A 20,450-nucleotide genomic window follows, 5' to 3' on the forward strand; every position below is an offset into this window, starting at 1 on the left:
GACTCTCTATATGATAGTACACCTGAATATACACTCAAAAACCAAAGAATGTCAGTTTTTCTTCTTTTCCCTTTACTATTTTAAAGTATTTTTCATGGAAAACAGATGGTGGCATTTGCAATTTTTTTAATGTGTGAAAATTTTGATTTATGATGAATATTATTCAATGATTATTCATTTTTAATATATTTTTTAATTTCAAACCCTTCATTGAAATAAAATTTTAAAGCTGTTATTTCCCTTGCAGTTTGTTTATGTAAATTAACTGATCTGATTAAAGAATGCTTTTTGCACATTAATGTAATTATCTTATATATATCAAGATCAAGATGTATATATAGCATTTATACACAGGTACCTGATAATATTTTTTTAAAATATTTTTTACAAGAAAATAATTCCATGTACTGGTACTATATTAAACAAAATAATTCCATGTACATAATACATGTAATTATATTAATTATAGAACATGGACAAGTACATGGAATTATTTTATTATAAAAATGTAAAAAAAAAAAAAAAAAAAAAAAAAAATGAACCTCAGGCGCCTGTGCATTTAAATTGTTTGTCCATTCACAACTTAATCTAGCATAATTTTGATCATTATAAGTTGTGAATAGCTCATATTGAAATAACATTTGAAGTGATTTTCAAGAACAATGCATGTAATATAAATATAACTTTGTCCATTCACAACTTGTATTTTACACCCCGCTACACCTTTTTTAAGAAATCCAAAATATTTCCATGTTATTGAAAGTTGTGAATGGCTCATAATATATCAGATTTACAAAAATGACTTCACTGTATTCTATATGTATACGGATTTAATTAATTGGGGTCTAAAATGACATGGAACCTGTTGGTATTTATACAAAGGTCATGGTCAAATTTTCGTGACATCATACAAAGCAGACAGCAAAGAAAACGTTGAGGATGTAACTTGAAATTCAAATCGTGCAGTGTTATGTCCAGGTGGTGATAAATGGTCTTGCTTTTGGATTGCTATGGACGTTTAAAATATGATAATTGTGTTGTTCTTCTGAGGATAAGGAATAGTTTCAACGATGATTTCAAGGTAGGCCTATGTGTTTTCAAAATACTGTATTAATCTCAAAGAAATAATGGAGAAATAAAACATTTGGATGGAAGATTTTACCGTTAAACGGTTTCAAATTACGCTACGTGGATATCATTAACGTGTATACTGTAGAATAAATAGAAACAATGAAGTCCTTTTTGCAATAAAATCGGAAAAACTCGAGTTGCAAAAAAAGATTTACCTCCATACACTTGACTGTCTTCCCACCCTTAATCATAGGCATCTTTTTCTTCTTCTTCTTCTTGTTTTTAAGGTTTTTTTTAAGTCAAAAGCAGACTATATTAGGCCTATATTTTTGGTTATTCTCGGAGCAGATGTGTTAAATTAAACGCCAAGTACAGAAACTTTCCGAACGTAAGCGTGAACGCGATCAACGTGCGCGACGTTACATTCGTCACAAACGTAAAATTACGTAAAATTCTATCCTTACGTCCAATCCACACTTTGCAAAAGTTGTTCCCCTTTGCGGGGTCAACCCAAAGGTCAAAAGGGAAAAACAACTTTTCCCTTCTTTATGCAACCAAATATTTGGGCTCTTAGGGAAGAAATCTCTCGGAATTTAATTTATTCCTTCGATGTGTGGGTTGCCCCAACTTGGGACAATCCAAATTCACAGCGGAAACGGATTTCTAATGTCAAATGACGAAGTTACAACCCTCTAAACTACAAAGGCTACTGTGAGAAATATATGGGCTTTTCCCCAAAGATGGCGGCCAAGGGACATAACTTTTGTAAAGTGTGGATTGGTCTATTTTCTCCAATGTTAAATTCCCGTAAGGATCGAATTTTTGGCTGTGTAGGTTAACTGTTTGACTTTGAAAAATTATGAATATAGCAGATGTCTTGGAAATTTTTCATATTATTGAGTGAATATCTTTTTAACTCAGTGATATGTATGAATATCGAGTAATCGTGCAAAATCTGAATCCAAAATATCTTGGGACAGAGTATAGACTCTTGTTGCTATAGCAAAACATCCATTTATCTTGTAAACAGAAAATGGATATAATATAGACTGTACAGGAATTCCCAAAAAATAAACAAAACAAAAAGACAAAATGTCAATTTTTGAGTACTTTTGTGACGACCGGAAGTTACGCCGGATCATACAGAACATAGTAAACATATCTTCATACATTGTTTTGTCTTTCCTCAAAGTTTGGATGTTCAAGTTTTTGTTAGTTTGTTGTTAAGGATGACGTTTACTCAGAATGAAAAAAAAATCCACTGATGATAACGATAAACCATCTATTGTGTGTTATAGACCTTTCCTTGTATTGTTATTTTTCACTTTCAGAAAAGTAGGTCAATGACCTACTTTTTGAGTTAATGGCTATTGAATATTTATTGAAAAATCAAGAAAAATCCCATAAAATTTTACACTACGTTTGAGATTTTCTTAATTATGAAAATATTACAAATAATTAAACACTTTAAAAAATAAGATACAGTTTACGATTGGTAGTGGCACTAAATAAGTACACAACATTAAGATTTCAGCATCAATTTTTAAAAATAATTCAGTCCGAATTTCCTCTATTAGTTTTCAAATCCCTATCCATTTTTGTTTCAATTTTACAAAAAATTGAATGATGATAATACAAAAACATTTATGATATTGAACTACTTATATTGACCTTATTCTGTTGGAATAAAATTTATATGAGGTCAATGATCAAAATTTTGAGATATGATGTCTTTTATCGTTTTTAAGCATTTTTCAATATTATGATTATTCGTGCCATAAGATTATTTTAATGAATAAGTGAGGTAAAACCAACGGAAAATATGCAAAATTACGTAGACTTATATATAAAATCCTAACTTTTAATATTAGACTACTTTAAAAAAACTTTTAGCAGAAAACAAAATCTGCAAAATTTAGTCCGAATTTCCTCTGTTTGGCTAAAAGTCAATTTTTGCTTGAGCATAATTCCATAATAAAGTAAAACTATTGAATGTTTTGTCAATAATAATTCATTTCATAAATACTTTTTGTGTTTAGAACAAATTTTACTCATTACATTGAACTTTTTAACAATCGGAATTTGAGAACTCAAACCCTGAGTAAATAACACCCTTAATATCTTGTTGAGAAATGGTTTTGTTTCGGGACCGGAAACGAACGAATGGAAGTGATTAAAGAAGTTGAAAGTACATATTTAAGTACATTTACCAACGATACGTTACTGTTCATCACATTGAGTAAAATGTTAAAAAAATCTAAAGTTTAAAAATTGATGTTGCTTGAACGCTTCGTAGTGAGAACCGGAAGTGACGTACGACTAAATGAAACCCCTTAAACACATGTTCAATCAGATGTCCATTATCCAAACAAGTTTTGTGTCTTGATCTCTCACAGTTTCTGAGATCCTGCGGGTACTTTGTTTTTAAAAATGAAGGCTACCTGAGATATTTGAGATGTCTCTCCGGAAGTAGAACTTTTTTATGTTTTTTTTTACAATCTATAGATGACTGTTGTATTTTTATAGCTTAAATGTTATCCCATGCTAAATAACTAACATATTTTTAAAAAAATCAAAATTGGGTGTACTTTCTGTGTCGACCGGAAGTTACGCCGGATAAAAAAAAAATAGCGTTTACACATGTACAAACATAAGTCTATCATCCTACAAAGTTTGGTTGTTCTTGTTGTCACCGTTTTAGAGATCTCGTCGAAATAAGGTTTTTAGTCTCGGGACAGGAAACGGACAAACGGAAGTGCTCAGTGAAAATTCAATTTATTATTTCTTGTTTACTTGCCTATCTCACATTAGTATTTATCAAAGTAACTGAAACTATCGAATGAAAACAGTTAAACGGATAAACATCTTCAATCAAATGTCTATCATCCGTGAAAGTTTTGTGCTTTGATCACTTTTAGTTTCTGAGATCTCGTGGGTACAAAATGTGTTTTAAAAAAGCTACCTGAGATAATTGAGATATCTCACCTGAAGTAGAATTTTTTTGTTGATATAGAATCGCATAGATAACCTATGTATAGATTCATACTTATATATTTATAATATGTAAAACGAATTTAATGCGTAAAAATAATTATTTTTGAAGTGCTTCCGGTGACGACTGGAAGTTACGCCGAACAAAACGAAATAGTTTAAACACATCTACATATATAGGTCTATCTTCCCACAAAGTTTGGATGTCCAAGTGCTTGCAAATTCTGAGATCTTGAGGGAACAAGGTTTTTTGCCGCGGGACAGGAAACGGTCGACCGGAAATGAATTCTGAAAAAATGAAAAAAAAACGCCTCGAGATATTATCATTCTCTATCATCCCTGAAAATTTCAGGAAAATCTATCAAGCCATCTCTGAGAAATTCTGCCGACAAAAAAGGGGGGAAAAAAAGAAAAAGAAAGAAAGAAAAAACATTACAATCACTATAAGGTCTTCCGTTGAAAACGGAAGACCTTAATTATGACTCAACGAAACACAGTTTATAACTAACCATAAGCTTGAGTTGATCAATAGTGAAAAAAGAAAACTAATTATGTCGATTAAAGCTACTTTTTTCATATCAAACATCTTTATTAAAGTGTGATTGTTAAATATTTGATGTTATGATATATTTATCATCAGTTCGTTTCCAGTTATCGTAATTACCCATTACCTAACGTCTAACTTTATCAAAAGACACGTTCTGAACGAAAATTTTGCTGTGTTACTCTCAAAGAGAATAGGCATATGAATGGGGCAATTCTTTTAAAATACCTTTTCTTATTTTCTTTGATTTTGAAGATAAGTCACACGCCGTACCAATAGGGTGCTCAGGTCTTGGGTAAACCATTACGACGGATAAATACTTTTCTGTGATAAGAGATCAGGCGTCAGGCTCTGTATTGAAATCGGAATTGTTCCATTATTGCCAGGGCTAAAACAAGTATCCGGGTTCAATGATTTTGTCTCCGAAATCAGAGATACCAGACAATGTTGTCGCATTTTGATGGACTAGTCTAACTTTATGTCAGTCGTGAATAGATTTTCTGACGATTGCAGTTTCTTGATGTGTGATTGTCTTGTCCTTCATGTCCATTGTATTGTCAAATACCTAAATGCATATAAATAACAACATTCTGAGAGCCTCGCATAAGATGTAAAAGTCCCCCAAGGTGACTTCCACTTTTCTTTCAAACGCATTTTCGTTTCATGTGCTAGAGGGTCTCGACCTTATATTTATTATTTATATGTACACTAATGTCCTCCATCATATAACAGTATATTTTCAAACTTCAATATTTTAACTCGTTACATGGTAAAGTTAACGAACGGCAAACATAATTCGTATAGATTTACAGATGAATGCAGTGTTTACTGATATATCACGCAATCTTAAAAAATAAAAAATATACAAGAGATGACTCGATGAAAGCCATTCTCAAAATCTGTCAGAAGAGATTCCTAAATCACAGTTTATTGCCTATTCGGGTGAGACCTATTTAGCTCGAGTAAAGCATGCCAATAGAGACAAGACACAATGCAAATACAGTGACGTGCAATCAATCAAACATCGCCTTAATCTAATCACGCTACGGGATCCCACTAAAGTCCCCGGATATTCATATTAATGGTTTAAGTGATATCCTTGGGAAATCAGCAGACTGGTCACCAAACAAAGGAGAGTTTTCGCGGGATGTGGACAACAAGATGACCAAAACACCAATCTTAGGACCGACGTCTGAAATATTGCTATTACCTGTTAAGACGTGAAATCCACTTTCTGACAAATCATGCAAAGGAAGCCAATATAGCGAAAAAATGACCGTTCTGTCACAATTATATATTGCATTTCTTCAGTTCCTGTTATAGTGTAACTGTTAACAATGTACATGACTTGTGTATGTAACCTTTAAACTTATGTATACTAAGCATCTTCTATATCTATTTTACCTGTGGTTTTTAGGGTAAAATGTAAAGTATAGTTTAAAAGTATCTAACAAATGTGTTTTCATGTTTATTTTCTATGCTAAACGTTGTGTATATCTATCTTACTAATACATACTCGTTTTTAAATCAACATTGTGTTAAGGTTTAATCATTTTAAAATCAAACGCAGAAGAACCATTTAATGAAATAAAACTTAAAATAGTTTTATAGGTATTGTTTATTTCTTCATAGAATTGTTAAACTTACAGACTGAAGACCGGGCAATAGTAGGCCATTAATTTTACGGGAGATTGTTTGGTAACTTTTTTCCGACAAGGGGTGTCAGTATTTGAAATATTATTAATATTGTATGTTTTGTATAATGCTGCTGTTAGATTTATATTGTTATATGTACATGTAGCTTTTCAATCGAGGATCCAGATTGCACTAACTTCTTAATACATGTACATACGCGATTTTTCTTTGGAATAAATTTGAAAGAAAAGGACTAAAGTAGTTTTATTTATTATAAATATAAAACTCATATCGCAAGAATTGCCAAAACTTCCGAATAATCTTGCATACAGGTATATAGGTTTGTCTTTCTTAGTTACATGCACATCAAACACAGATGTGCTTTGCACCTTAAATTCAGTCCACTATTAGTCCAGGTAGTTAACAACGTTCAGTCATATATTTTTGTTTCTCTGATAAACACACCAGTTTATTTTTTGTTTTTATCAAAGAAGTACTTTGAAACAAAGATTAATTTTTTTCCACAATTGGTTATGCTGACATCATCGATGTATCTGCTGCTAAAAGTGTTTATAATCAATGACCCCTTTATATAACCTTGTGGAGGCTTACAAACAATTATAGTGGTTTGGGGACAAGTATTTCTTCTTCTTTTTAATTTATAAACAACTCATTATTATGCGAAAGACATTTTAAATGCAACATATCCGATTTGACTAACGCAGTTCTACGGCAGATAGGGGCAAACTTTTGGTGTTTTTTTTTTTGTCGGGTATGCTGGGTTTTTTTTTAAATATAGAAATGTGCTTCCGTACAATTGGAATTATTGCTTCCGTATGATTGGAGTTATCAACAAATTGTATTTGTTTGACGTAAGATTACTCATCTTTCATAAATCAGACACTTGTGGTAACTTGTTAAAGTTATGTTAACAAGACATTTGCTTAAAGAAACAAATATATATTAATTTTATATTTACACAAGAATATTGATTTTATTAATGATTTCACACAAACTTACACCACGAACGTCTTAATTCTGTTGGCATCGCGTTAACTTAGAATTTTTTCTTGACTAAACCTTTGCATTACTTTTGATGATTAACTTTAATCTAAATGTACTGTCATTTAAGACATTTTATAATTGTTATGGTTTTTATACCCCTCATAACTCCTATTCACCGATGCACGACAACAACAACTTAATGTGATTTAACTGCATGGTAATACCCGATTTCAGGTATTTCGCCAACCTGTTGCACCTGTCATCACCAGTATTTAAGCCTCTCAAACATTCCTGCAGTAAGTAAAGTCGGAAAAACTTTTGAAATTGCAATAGGTATTGACATATGCAATCAAAGAGAGATAATTCAATAGAGGACAAAATGAACATATTCTAACAAAGTTGTACAAGTTTGAGGTTATTTAAAGAATAAAATTCTTTTTTTTTTTAGGTGAATCCAGTAAAATGAAATTTTTAGATATAAAAATCATATATCATGCAGAAAAAAATAGACTCATTTTTATTAACCAGCATACTGCGGGTTTTAAGTTTATGAAAAGTCAAATTTCGACGAGGGCAAATGAATTTTTACAAAGCAAACATGATGTCAATTTTAGATGTATTCATTAATTGGATTTTTCATTTACTTTTGTGAAAAATTTACTGTTTAATCCAACTGTTAAGTCTAAAACTATTTAACTGAGGTATAAAAATTGCATTTTACAATGAAGCAATGACACATGAATCCTTATAATATTTTTCGTTCTTTATTAAGAAAATGAAATTTGTGTACATACATGTATCTGAAACCCTTTACGCTTACCATACTAAAAGTAGAAAACACCTTTTACTTTCGTTTTGAATTCGTAGAAACAAACACCATTTTACAATATGGCAGACGAATCAAAGGATATGGAAGAGACACCGAGCAGTGAAAATACAGGGAATTTAAAACAACAACTTTACTCTTCTGTGCTTTACCAAGATATCAAACAATTGAAAGAACTTTGTTCACAACTACCACAGGCGTTTGAATTAGATTTTATAGTTGATTGTGATAGAGAGGAAAACTGCTTAGTACTCCTGTCATGTGCGAAACCAGTAGAATTCCTCAGAATTATAGCTAAAGAAGGAGCCAACTTGTACGTTACGACTCCCACCGGGAAGAACGCTTTACACGTTGCTTGTGAATACGGAAAGCTTGATGTTGTGAAATTTCTTGTGGAAAATATAAAAGACAATTCTTTTCTCCTTGCAGAAACTTTGGATGGACACAGTGTTATATATTTCACCCTATGCGCAGAACAAAACCGTGAAGAAATACTAGAATATCTTACGTTAACAGCGAAAATAGACATTAATCAAGTACTTTCAAATGGATCTACAGAGTTAATTGTTGCTGTAAATGAAAGAAATTTTGAGTCTGTTAAAATTCTATGTGAATATGGGGCTGATCCGAACGTTGGGGTATTTAGTACTTATAAGGTGATCCATATTGCCTGTCAACAACCGCAAAATGCCAACACGATACAACTTCTACTTGATCACGGAGCTGACAAGGACGAGCCGTGGAGAAATGGTCAACTTCCGATCCATTTGGCGATTAAGCACAGGTTTGATGAAAATGTATCCATTTTGTTGCAGGCTGGAGCGAAATTTGAAGGACAAATTAAGCTACACAACAGAAAATATAGAAACATCTCCTATATTTGTTTAATGGCTTGGAAATGTCCAGCGCTTGTTCCAGACCTTTTGCGAAAGGGAGCCAATCCAAATGATATTCATCTTCCGACCGGGTCTTCTGTGCTTGGACTTGTACTTGAAAACAATGGAGGAAAAGAAACAATAGAGGCTATCATCCAGTCGGGAGCTGATCCAAAGGAGAAGCATAGGGGGGAATCTCTCGTAAAATGTTGCCGAAATCTGGGTAAATATATATTAGCATGACAGATTGTTATCATTATCTTTGACAAATTAGAAAAATTAATTAGAAAATGTAATCATTACTATGTACCATATAATTACAAATTAATAGGGCGCCCACAAGTGCAACAGTCATTCATTTTATACAGTATATAGACGAGTTTGGGTTTTTAAAATTGTAAATTATAAAATATATACTTATGATCAGAAGTATGTTATTTAAGAATGATGAACCCCAAAAAGGAGTAAATACCCAAGAGTCTATTCTTGCTGTTGTGATGATGGAGGGGATGGTCCTAGTTTGAAGCACCTGTGATAGCAACCTGTTTTTACCAGTATTCGTATTCCTTCCCATAATCACTTGTTCGGAACAAATGTTCTCTCCTTTGGTCTAATCTGGCTTAAACATCATCCACAGAGTGCCTTTATTTAAATGGTAAAGCATGCAGATACATTGAACCATAGTTTTGAGGCAAGGAATTAGATCAAATGTTAACGACATGACATTTTGTCAATGAAATGGTAACTTCTTAACTTTACATTATTTGTAAATGAATATAAAACTCGAACTTTGTTTACATAACAATAAATTCTTAATACCTCTGTATCTTGCGTGTATCTTAACTTAGAACATTCAAAATTTGTCAGTTGTTCATAATGCAGAAGTAAACAATTTAAACAAAAAGAAAAAATTAAAAAGTTTGGATCTCAAAATCGTGTCTAGGTCCTTTTAAGTATTTCATCCTTATAGTGATACTGGTTGGACTAAGATCTAAAACTGCTTTTAAGTCAGCGGTTAAGGACAAGCGAATTCTTGTACATTCTTTTCATCTTTATTTCATTTATTAAGCGAGACCTTATGAAATGGTTACAATGTCTGATGATTAGTGTTATTGATAATAATCAATAATAATTAAAACAAATTGGATATTGACACTGCAAGAATTGCTAACATCTAAAAAACTTTTTTAGAACAGATTTTAGTTTTGCTTGAACATGGATTAGAACTGAAATCAATAGAGAACGATTTGGGGAAATCCTTATTAAGAATGGCTATATTGGAAAATGACCGTTCAGATGAAAAATCCATTGAGAAAAAAATTCAAACGCTCTTAACACAAGGAGCAAAATTTCACCCAACTCCACCGAATGAAGACTCTGAACTGATGTTGGCTCTGAAACGTCGATTTTTTCGTATCGCAAACTATTTCATTGCAAATGGAGCATGCGTCGGACATATTGGCGAAAATGGAAACACAGTTCTGCATTTAATTTGTAAAGGTTTGTAGTTTTATGAAATTAAATATGTGTTGCTACTACTTTTATTATCAGGCACATTTCTTTATAACCTCTTAACTGTATTAAAATTGAATGATATCGTTAATAACACGATAACATTGAAGTTTGTCATGTGAAGTTATTTGGTTTAATAAAACGTTTTCCTTTTGAGTTTCTAAACTCATGTTTTTAACCGGGTTTTCCAACGGAAAAATCCGGTTAATAAATGGTGAAAATGGCGGGCGGGCGGGCGGCTGCCAAAAGGGTACCCTCATTGCACGGATAACTCCTCCTACAGTTTTCAAGATAAGCAGTTGTTCTTTTGCAGATCAATTGTACATATATCAGAGAGGTGCATATTGCTAGGATTTTGATTTCTAATAATTTTTGAAGAAAATACCAGCTTTTGAACTTAGTAATTTTTTGACAAAATATTGCATATAGGGTACCCTCATTGTACGGATAACTCCTCCTACAGTTTTCAAGATAGGTAGTTGTTCTTTTGCAGATCACTTGTACATATATCAGAGGTGTGCATATTGCTAGGATTTTGATTTCTGATAATTTATGAAAAAAATACCAGCTTTTGAAGTTTGTAATTTTTGGCAATATACTGCATATAGGGTTCTCAATTTTGCTGGATACGGTTGGTAGTGTTGATCAATTCAGGGTTGACATGGATTATGGATACAGTTCAAACAAATGACCCAGTTTGCTTTCACATTGACAGCTTTTCACTTGTTTCATTTGAAAAAGTGATGAGTAAAGTAAAAATGAAATCTAACAGATACATGATACACTGTAATATGATTTATTAATATATTTGACAGAAAATACATCGCCACCATTTGCCAAAGAAACACACTGTCGAAATTTCATTCGAGGTATTAAAAACGCAGGCGCAAACTTTAACGCAATAAACAAAGAGGGACTTACGCCACTCTTATGCCACTTGTTTTCTTCGCCAAGTCCTGACAAGTTCATCTTTAAAAGTCTCATTTCAAATGGAGCTGACATATACGTCTTGCATCCGTCTTCGAAAAAATCTATTTTAGCTTACATCATTGAGAATAGCCTCACCAAATTACTCAATGTTGTCCTGAAAGCAAACTACGATGTCAACAGACCTGAGAGGAACGGCGACGCCCCTATCTTTTCATGCCTGCTAGGTAATAAATATTTTTTATCCTTAATTTTTTAATGGTTCCTTTTAAAATTGCATTTAGTCATATGGAAGATGGACAAGCTCAATACTAAATTCGATTTAGCAGTTTCATTTTTTACCAGTAAAAAAAGTATCGTAGTGTATTGAACAAGTACTCAGCTAGCGGCTATGCAATTCCATTTTCTATTTTCATCCTATAAGTATTTCTTTTTTATTAAAAAATATGAATGTGTGTAACCATCAATTTGAAAGTTTTTTTCCGTAAATTTTTTTTATAACATATAATAATTTTTAGCACTTAACTGCTTACTTATTTTCAAACAATTATTACATATTTATCGTAATTACTCGGCATATTACATGTATGTACCCAACATTTTTTCCTTATAATTATTCAGATACTACCGTCAAGAAACAGATCTTCGAAAAACTGCTGGCAAACGGAGCATCTGTAAATGTCCATGATAAGAATGGACGGTCCTTAATTGAAAGGGTACTTCTTTTACGGTATGAGGAGTCATATTTTTGTCGTCTTTTCATGGGGACGACGCATAAAACAGCCCATCACCCTGAAATATGCGAATTGTTGACATTGTTGTTCAGTCGAGGAGCCAATGTTAACTTTGTTGGCAAAGATGGAAATACGCCACTTTTTACAGCAATAAACAAAGAAATGTTCGAAACGGCAATAGATCTGATAGAGCGAGGAGCAGATGTAAATCATATCGGAGCAAACAATTTGACAACACTTGAATGTTGTTTTGCTGTGTTTAAGAAAACCAAAAAAAAGTTGCGATCGTCTTTTTGTAGGTATCAAATATGCCAAATGCTAAACTTAAACATTGTCACAACTTTTCTTAAGCCATTAATAATTTTAACAAATAACGAATTAGATATTATTGCTTATTTTTAGCTCACCTGAACCAAAGGTTCAAGTGAGTTTTTCTAACCACCCGTTGTCCGTCCGTCTGTCTGTTTGTCTGTCCGTCTGTAAACTTTTCACATTTTTGACTTCTGCTAAAAAAGCACTGGTCCAATTTTAACCAAATTTGGTACAAAGCATCTTGATGGAAAGGACATTTTAAATTGTTAAATTAAGGGCCAAACACTTTTTAAAAGGGAGATAATTGCGATACAGTCAGTATAGGGTGTGTGGGTCTTTAAAAATCTCCTTCTCAAGAACCACTGCACAAGAAATGCCAATATTTACATTCAAGCTTGTACATGTATTTAAAGAAGAGATTCTAAATTGTAAAAATCTTGACCCCCCCGGACTATTACTGAGGCCCCACCAAGGCGGGGTTCAAAGTTTAACATAGAAATGCATAGGAAAAAATATTTTAAAAATCTTATCAATAGCCACTGCACCAAAAAATGCAAATATTTACACAAAAACTTATATACATACTGTGGTTTCATCATTATTCGTTGAATACCGGTTTTCGTGGACTTCGTTGTTTAGTTGATCCACGGAATTAAATGTTCATTGAAGTGCAATTTTTATTAATATTTTGTAGTGAAAGGGTCATTGGCCACGAATATACGTATCCCTGAAACTGTGATTTTCACTTTATCCACGATGCCCTTGAATATTAATGAAACCACAGTAGTGAAGATTCTAAACTGTAAAATAGTGTGACCCCCCCCCCCCCCCCCGACAAACACTGGAGCCCCTGGCGGAATTCAAAGCTTAACAAAGAAATGCATAAGAGAAATGTTTAAAAATCTTCTCAAGAACCACTACACCAAAAATACCAATGTTTACACTAAAGCTTGTATATATATATGTATAGTGAACATTGTAAATTGTGAAAATCATGACCCCCAGACCAAAACTCGGGCCCCAGGCGGGGTTCAAAGTTTAACATTGAAATGCGTAGGGAAAATGTATAAAATCTTCTTCTCAATTACCACTGCACTAGAAATGCCAATATTTTAGTATATATATATAGTGAAGATCTAAATTGTAAAAATCGGGAACCCCGGACTAAAACTTAGGCCCCAGCTTGGGTCATAGTTTAACATAGAAATACATAGGAAAAATGTTTAAAAATCTTTTCAATAAACACTACACCAAAAATGCCAATATTTATACAAAAGCTTGTATATATAGTCAAGATTCTAAATAGCCAAAATTGGTTCCCCCGGACCAAAACTATGGCCCCAGACAGGGTTCAAAGTTTAACATATAGAGAAAAATGTTTAAACAAGGGCACCGCTAAGCGGAGTATCCCCTCGCGACATGAATCATTGTGTGGGGGATGCATTATTTAGGAATGTACAGTTATGTAAATGTAATTAAAGAGACCAAATTGTTCTAACCCTTCATTACTTCAGACAGTTTACATGTAATAGATCTAAGTCCCAAAAATATCAAGTTGTTGATTTGAACTGCTTACTTTCACTTTAGTTTCACAGTAGTGAAGTGGAAGTAGTTATTGTCAAGTCGTACATAAAATTTCTGTTTGAAGTTATTTTAACGATATATTAAAAAGTATTCAACTAATTGACTTGAATATTATCAGGGTGTGTCCTTTTACCATGTCAAATAAGTGTACGAAGTTTAATAAATATCCGTGCAAGCGTTTTCATTAAATTTTAAATTGCTTCCAAGCTGAAGAAGACACACCTACATACACACATACGCAGAACAGCGATGCTATATCCCCTTCGCAACAAGTTGCGCGAGAGAATAAAAATCTTCTTCTCAAGAACTACAATGCAACAGTTTGGGATATTTCTATGAATACATCCTTGGCTATTGTTGATTCTGAATTATTAAAATCGTTACCCCCGGTTTAATACTGGAAAACCGAGAGGGGTTCAAAGTTTAACAAAGAAATATATAGGAAACAATGTTAAAAATCTTTTTCTTGAGAACTGCAATGTTACAGTTTGTGAGATTACTATGCAAGGATCCTCAAATAGTGAACATTCTAAATTGCAAAAGCCGTGGCCCCGGACAAACACTGGGGCCCCAGAAATGATTCAAAGTTTACATAGAAGTATACTGGGAAAATGTTTTAACAATCTTCTTCCCAAGAACTACATTGCTACCATTTGTGAGATTACTACGCTTACATTCTAAAATAGTGAAAATTTTATATTGTTAAAGCCAATATCTTTAACAATACTGAGGCTACAGAAAAAGGTTGAAAGTTTAAAATAGAAATAGAGTATTCAATGAAATAAAATTTACAAGGAACTGTTCTTCAGGTGAGCGATGTGGCCCATTGGCCTCTAGGTTGTTTTTAAATAAGAAGTTAACCTGACGATATTTACAGAAACGTAGAAAATTATAATTGCAGCAGCGAGCTACAAAATTGTTTGGTTACTCTTGATCCCAATTAATCTATGAATGTGTCGAGGCCTAGGAGTAGAGGAGGTTTAATGTAATGCGTTTGTTTATTCGTTCTCTTCTAAGACTAAGACTTTTATACAACTGTGAAACACATAATTTTTCACTCTCCCGTGCAGGTAAATGTATGTTTTGAAATATGCAGACGGTATTTTAGCTGGTGATTTTTGATATTACGAATATCATTTTTTACTTGTTAAGTACATTTGGAAGATCAACTATCACCTTTTCCATATTAAGCATTTTTGCATTAAACCTTTAACCTATCGTGAATGCATGGTGGTTTAAGCAGCTTGTAGATGTATGCAAATCATTAATATAAGACTGCAAAGAATTCCAACGTTTCGATTAATACTGATATCAATTGTCACTTCACTAAATTTTTTCACAAGGATTCGAAATGCCTCAGTATTTTTTTAATTTGCACAAAGTTGCACTTTATTTTTTCAAAGCGTGTCTTATCTGTCACAGTATTAGTTTCAACATAGTTTGAGATATCTAAAGTTTGCCTTTTGAACGATTCTAATATTTCACATGCTAGGAAAAAAACCGGCGAGGTTATGAGAACTCAAAATTCACCGCCTCTAACCGGAAGCATTATTTTTTGTTAAATAAATATATATTTCAACTCACTAATGCAGCCTAACAATAATTTTTGGCAAAATTTGATAATCACACTGAAAAAAGTAAAAAAAAAAGTTTACTTATATTCTCGAGCGATAAAAAATTTAAAAAAGCACGAAATTAAAAAAACAAACATCCCAACAGTTCGATAACATGTATTATACAGTCCGTTCATGGGATGTAAGAACCTATAAAAGCGTTATTAGAGAGAACAAATGTTGTTTTATCAAATAGTAAAAGTGAAATATATGACAACTCGCAAATATTTAGAATCAAGCAGAGAATGGCGATTCCTGTTAAATAGGCAAATTTTAAGCATTTGTATTGGCGCTAATTGTGGAAATATATATTATACTTTTACACAGCAACCATATTTACTTTCAAATTGGCAAAGCTTCTGCACACACATAATTTAAATTGTATTTTGAAATGTTTTAAGTGATTAAGTATGTAGTGTTTGCAGCTTAAAAACAAGAATTGTTTAAAAAAAAAGATAGCGAAGGCCTCTGACAAATAATATGTGCATAAGCAAAACAGTAGTAGTTACTGTTGCTGATTTGCTAGAAGTGAGTAAAAAACATCATATTGCATTATTTGTTTTGTTTCAAGTGGCTGATTCGGAAATATCTTGCCTACATGTCATGCGTGCAATTATCGGGGCTGGATTCCACCTAGATAGAGTGCTATCAAACGGTCTTCTTCCTCTGGATATGGCCTCCACCGTTAAGGACGTAGACTCTGTGTTGGTGGTGATGCTCTCATCTTTAGTTGACGCAACACGCTTCTCAAAGGATAGAAATGGCTTTCTATTTAGCCTTTTAAACAAACACCCAATGACTATTTCGGCATTTATAACACAAAATCAACATGTTTCTGTGTCAAGGAAAAGAGATGGGAAATCGGCTTTTGAAGTATTTAGTGGTAAATATTTGTACAATATTTTTTTTGCAGTTGTATTTTATCTCCATAGTGTAATTTACCATTATTCAATATTTGTTTGTATTTTTTAACAAATAGAGAAAGTGTTTTACGACAAAGAATGTGTATGCAAGGATTCATCAGACAAAGGTAATTCTTCTCCATTATATAAGCTTGTTAATTATAAAACTCTCAAATCAATCTGACTTTTAAGTATTCCAACATATCAAACAAGTTCAGAACTAAATTATTTTCAGCATATATGCAACAGAAACCAATTTTTGACATTTAGTGTATCTAGGGTAATTATAAATAAATAATTACATATAGGTTACTCGATATTGATTAACTTACAATAACAGTCTGTAACTGTTACTTACCAATCTTAAATTTACATTTATGATATTTTAATTAATTTTTGTCAAAACCGGGTTAGAAAAATACGTTTAATTAAAATCTCTTTACATTTTATTGATACTAATTGTAATACAACTATTTTAAAGATAAAACGGATTTGGTGTTGTTATGTCTTTTGCGTGCAAAGCTTGCAATGGGAAAGAAAAATCGACGGCTTCGTATCTTCAGACCTCCATTTAAAGCGACAATTTCATACAATCATCGTTTAAATGACGATTTGTCTGCTGTTTTGCCTGAACACAAGGTAAATATTTTCTTAGATAGAAATTGATTTGTTAAATTTCTTTGTTGTGGTTTTGTTAATCATTCATGGTTTTAATATTCCAGACTCTAATTTTACTTAGAAACTATTAAGCTCATTTACGGTGCACGATACCGGATGTTGACTGAACAACCGTTGAAATCGTTCTCCGAAAAACTTATTTAGTTTCACCTGAAAAGGGAACTGAAGAGTTTGGTATATAGCAAATGATTTTTTTTTATACGGATCGATCTGTTTCATAAATTTTGAATGCTCAAAACTGAATGAGATATTAGGAAAATAAATGCCCGATTTAATGTCATTTTGGACACGGCATATGTGAGGATTTAATAACTGTAATTATGATTCTAAATGGGAATTAAAAGTACAATTACACATTCCTTATATTTAAAAGAAATTGTGTTATTGTTTTTATAAAATAAAACAAAACTGATGCATCAAACGACCTTTGAAGTCGCATCAAGCGAGACTTTCAATATTTGCTGTTATGCCCCTGTTTGTGAAAACACGCACATAAAATACATGTATCGTATTATAGAAAGTAAACGGAAGAAAATTTTAAAGATAATAAAGTAAAAAAAAGCATAACTCATTATGATACTGCTGAATACGTCTTTGAACCTTTTTTTCAATCACTATACATTATGAAAGCTAGAACCGAAGAGTTTATTGTATATGGCATAAAATCAAGTGTAACGGAAACCGATATGCTTTTTTTAAATTCAAAACTAATTACGGCCTTATAGGTGAATTCTTTTGTTATTAACAGTAGATCCTTTGAAGAACAAACGCGCATTAAAGGGGTCATCTAGCACATGCTCGAAAAGGAACGTTTGTTAATCTTTGAGGAAGTTTTTTCCGTGCGTAACGGTGTTGACGTATTGTAGTAAATGTGTTTTGTTGCTCACAATTACAATTTTTGTAGAAAAGATCGGGGTTTAACAAACAAAAAACGTGGTAAAACGTGATAAAAGGAATCTCTCATAATTTGCGATGGTACATGATTTTTATCCAACTCTTTGTGTGTTTTCCATCCCCTCACTAAGGCTTGGGGACAGAAAACACACAATTCGTTGAATAAAAAATCATATACCATCGCAAATCATAAGAGATTTAATATATAAAAACCACTAAAATACAAATAATTCAAAAAAATTTGTAGGGTTTTTGCATATTTCGACCTCAGGGCAGGGGTGCCTTTAAGAAATCCTATCTCAATTTATTTCTTTGATCACAGCCTATCAACATATCTCAGTTTTTATAGGGATAGGCCTGTCCTGTTGAATTTTTCGGCCAAATTTCACACAGAAATAGACTGCTATATTGCGAAAATGATGCCTTAGCCAACTTTGATAGTTAATTAAAGAACTGCATGAGCAATATGCTATATTCTAAATGGAAATTCGAAAAATTTGAAATATGTAGAGTAGAACATATCAGATGAAAAATAAAATATCAATATATACTGTAATGTAATTGAATATCAAAGTTTTAAATTCATTATACAAGTTAAAATCTATGATGCGATAAAGCTAATGTTATCCTCTGAATCTATAAAAGTTATTGTGCCTTGCTGGGGATCTGAAAACGTAAAAAGTCTTCTTCTTTTTTTAAATTGATAAAATGTAATTACTTACAGCAAGCGTTACAGTCTAAATAGTCCTTTTTGCATACAAATCCTTTTTTCCAATTTCTAACTTAAAACCATTCATCCCAGATACCTGATAAATATTTATCGGTAATTGGTTTTTAGGTCTTTCCACCTTTCAGGTAAAAGACCTTTTGTATTTCTTATGTTTTTTTATTAGCTCGCCTGAGCCAAAGGCTCAAGTGAGCTTTTCTGATCATAATTTGTCCATTGTCTGACGTTGTCGTCGTTGTCGTCGTCGTTGTTGTAAACTTTTTACATTTTCATCTTCTTTTCTTGAACCACTGGGCAGATTTCAACCAAATTTAGCACAAAGCACCACTAGATGAAGGGGATTCCAATATGTTCAAATGAAGGGCCACGCCCTCTTTAAAGGGGAGATAATAGAGAATTATTGAAAATTTGTTGGTATTTTTAAAAAATCTTCTTCTCAAAAACTATTCGGCCTGAAAAGCTTAAACTTGTGTGGAGGCATCCTCAGGTAGTTTAAATTCAATTTTGTTCAAATCATGGTCCCCGGGGGTAGGGAGGGGCCACAGGAGGGGGATCAAGTTTAACATAGGAATATATAGAGAAAATCTTTAAAAATCTTCCTCTCAAAAACTATCAGGCCAGAAAAGCTCAAATTAAAATGGGAGCATCCTCAGATAGTGTAAATTCAAGTTTGTTCAAATCATGGACCCCGGGGGTAAGGTGGGACACAATTGGGGGATCAAGTTTTACATAGGAATATATGGAGAAAATCTTTAAAAATCTTCTTCACAAAAACTATTACGCCAGAAAAGCTCAAATTAAAGTGGAAGCATCCTCAGATAGTGTAGATTCAAGTTTGTTCAAATCATAGTCCCTGGTGGTATGGGGGGGCAACAATGGGGGGATTGGATTTTTACATAGTAATATATATAGAAAATCTTTAAAAATCTACCTCTAAAAAACTATTAGGCCAGGAAAGTCAAATTAAAATTGAAGCATCCTCAGGTAGTGTAGATTCAAGTTTGTTCAAATCATGGTCCCCGGGGGTAGGTTGGGGCCACAAGAGGGGGAAAGTTTTACATAGGAATATATAGAGAAAATCTTTAAAAATCTTCTTCTCAAACACTATTAGGCCAGAAAAGCTCAAATTGAAGTGGAAGCATCCTCAGATAGTGTAGATTCAAGTTTGTTCAAATCATAGTCCCTGGTGGTATGGTGGGGCCACAATAGGGAAATGGATTTTTACATAGGAATATATACACTGTAGAGAAAATCATTAAAAATCTTCTTCTCAAAAACTATAAGGCCAGGAAAGCTCAAATTAAAATCGAAGCATCTTCAGGTAGTGTAGAATCAAGTTTGTTCAAATCATGGTCCCTGTGGGTAGGGTGGGGCCACAATAGGGGGATCAGGTTTTACATAGGTATATAGAGAAAATCTTTTAAAATCTTTTCAAAAACTATTAGGCCAAAAAAGCACAAATTAAAATGGAAGCATCCTCAGGTAGTGTAGATTTAAGTTTGTTCAAATCATGATCCCCGGGGGGAGGGTGGGGCCACACTTGGGGGATCAGGTTTTATCTAGGAATATATAAAGAAAATCTTCAATAATCTTCTCAAAAACTATTAGGTCAGAGTGTAG

The 20,450-nt window shown here is 32.7% G+C and overlaps 1 protein-coding gene across 3 annotated transcripts in view; it reads left to right on the forward strand.

The window, feature by feature from the left end:
• Nucleotides 1–8,074: 8,074 nt before the first annotated feature.
• Nucleotides 8,075–20,450, forward strand: part of LOC105340984 (uncharacterized) — a 56,076-nt gene continuing 43,700 nt past the window's right edge. For 2 of the 3 annotated variants that reach the window (XM_066066272.1, XM_066066273.1), the window contains exons 1-7: nt 8,081–9,170; nt 10,139–10,447; nt 11,275–11,613; nt 12,008–12,415; nt 16,201–16,512; nt 16,609–16,659; nt 17,013–17,170. In XM_066066272.1, the coding sequence (XP_065922344.1) occupies nt 8,135–9,170; nt 10,139–10,447; nt 11,275–11,613; nt 12,008–12,415; nt 16,201–16,512; nt 16,609–16,659; nt 17,013–17,170 (2,613 nt within the window). In that variant the 5' untranslated portion in view covers nt 8,081–8,134. Of the gene's footprint in view, nt 9,171–10,138; nt 10,448–11,274; nt 11,614–12,007; nt 12,416–16,200; nt 16,513–16,608; nt 16,660–17,012; nt 17,171–20,450 lie in introns of all 3 variants that reach the window. The other variant, XM_066066274.1, reaches the window with a different exon arrangement.

The sequence above is a fragment of the Magallana gigas genome, chromosome 7, assembly GCF_963853765.1.
Source record: "Magallana gigas chromosome 7, xbMagGiga1.1, whole genome shotgun sequence".
Lineage (NCBI taxonomy): Eukaryota > Metazoa > Mollusca > Bivalvia > Ostreida > Ostreidae > Magallana > Magallana gigas.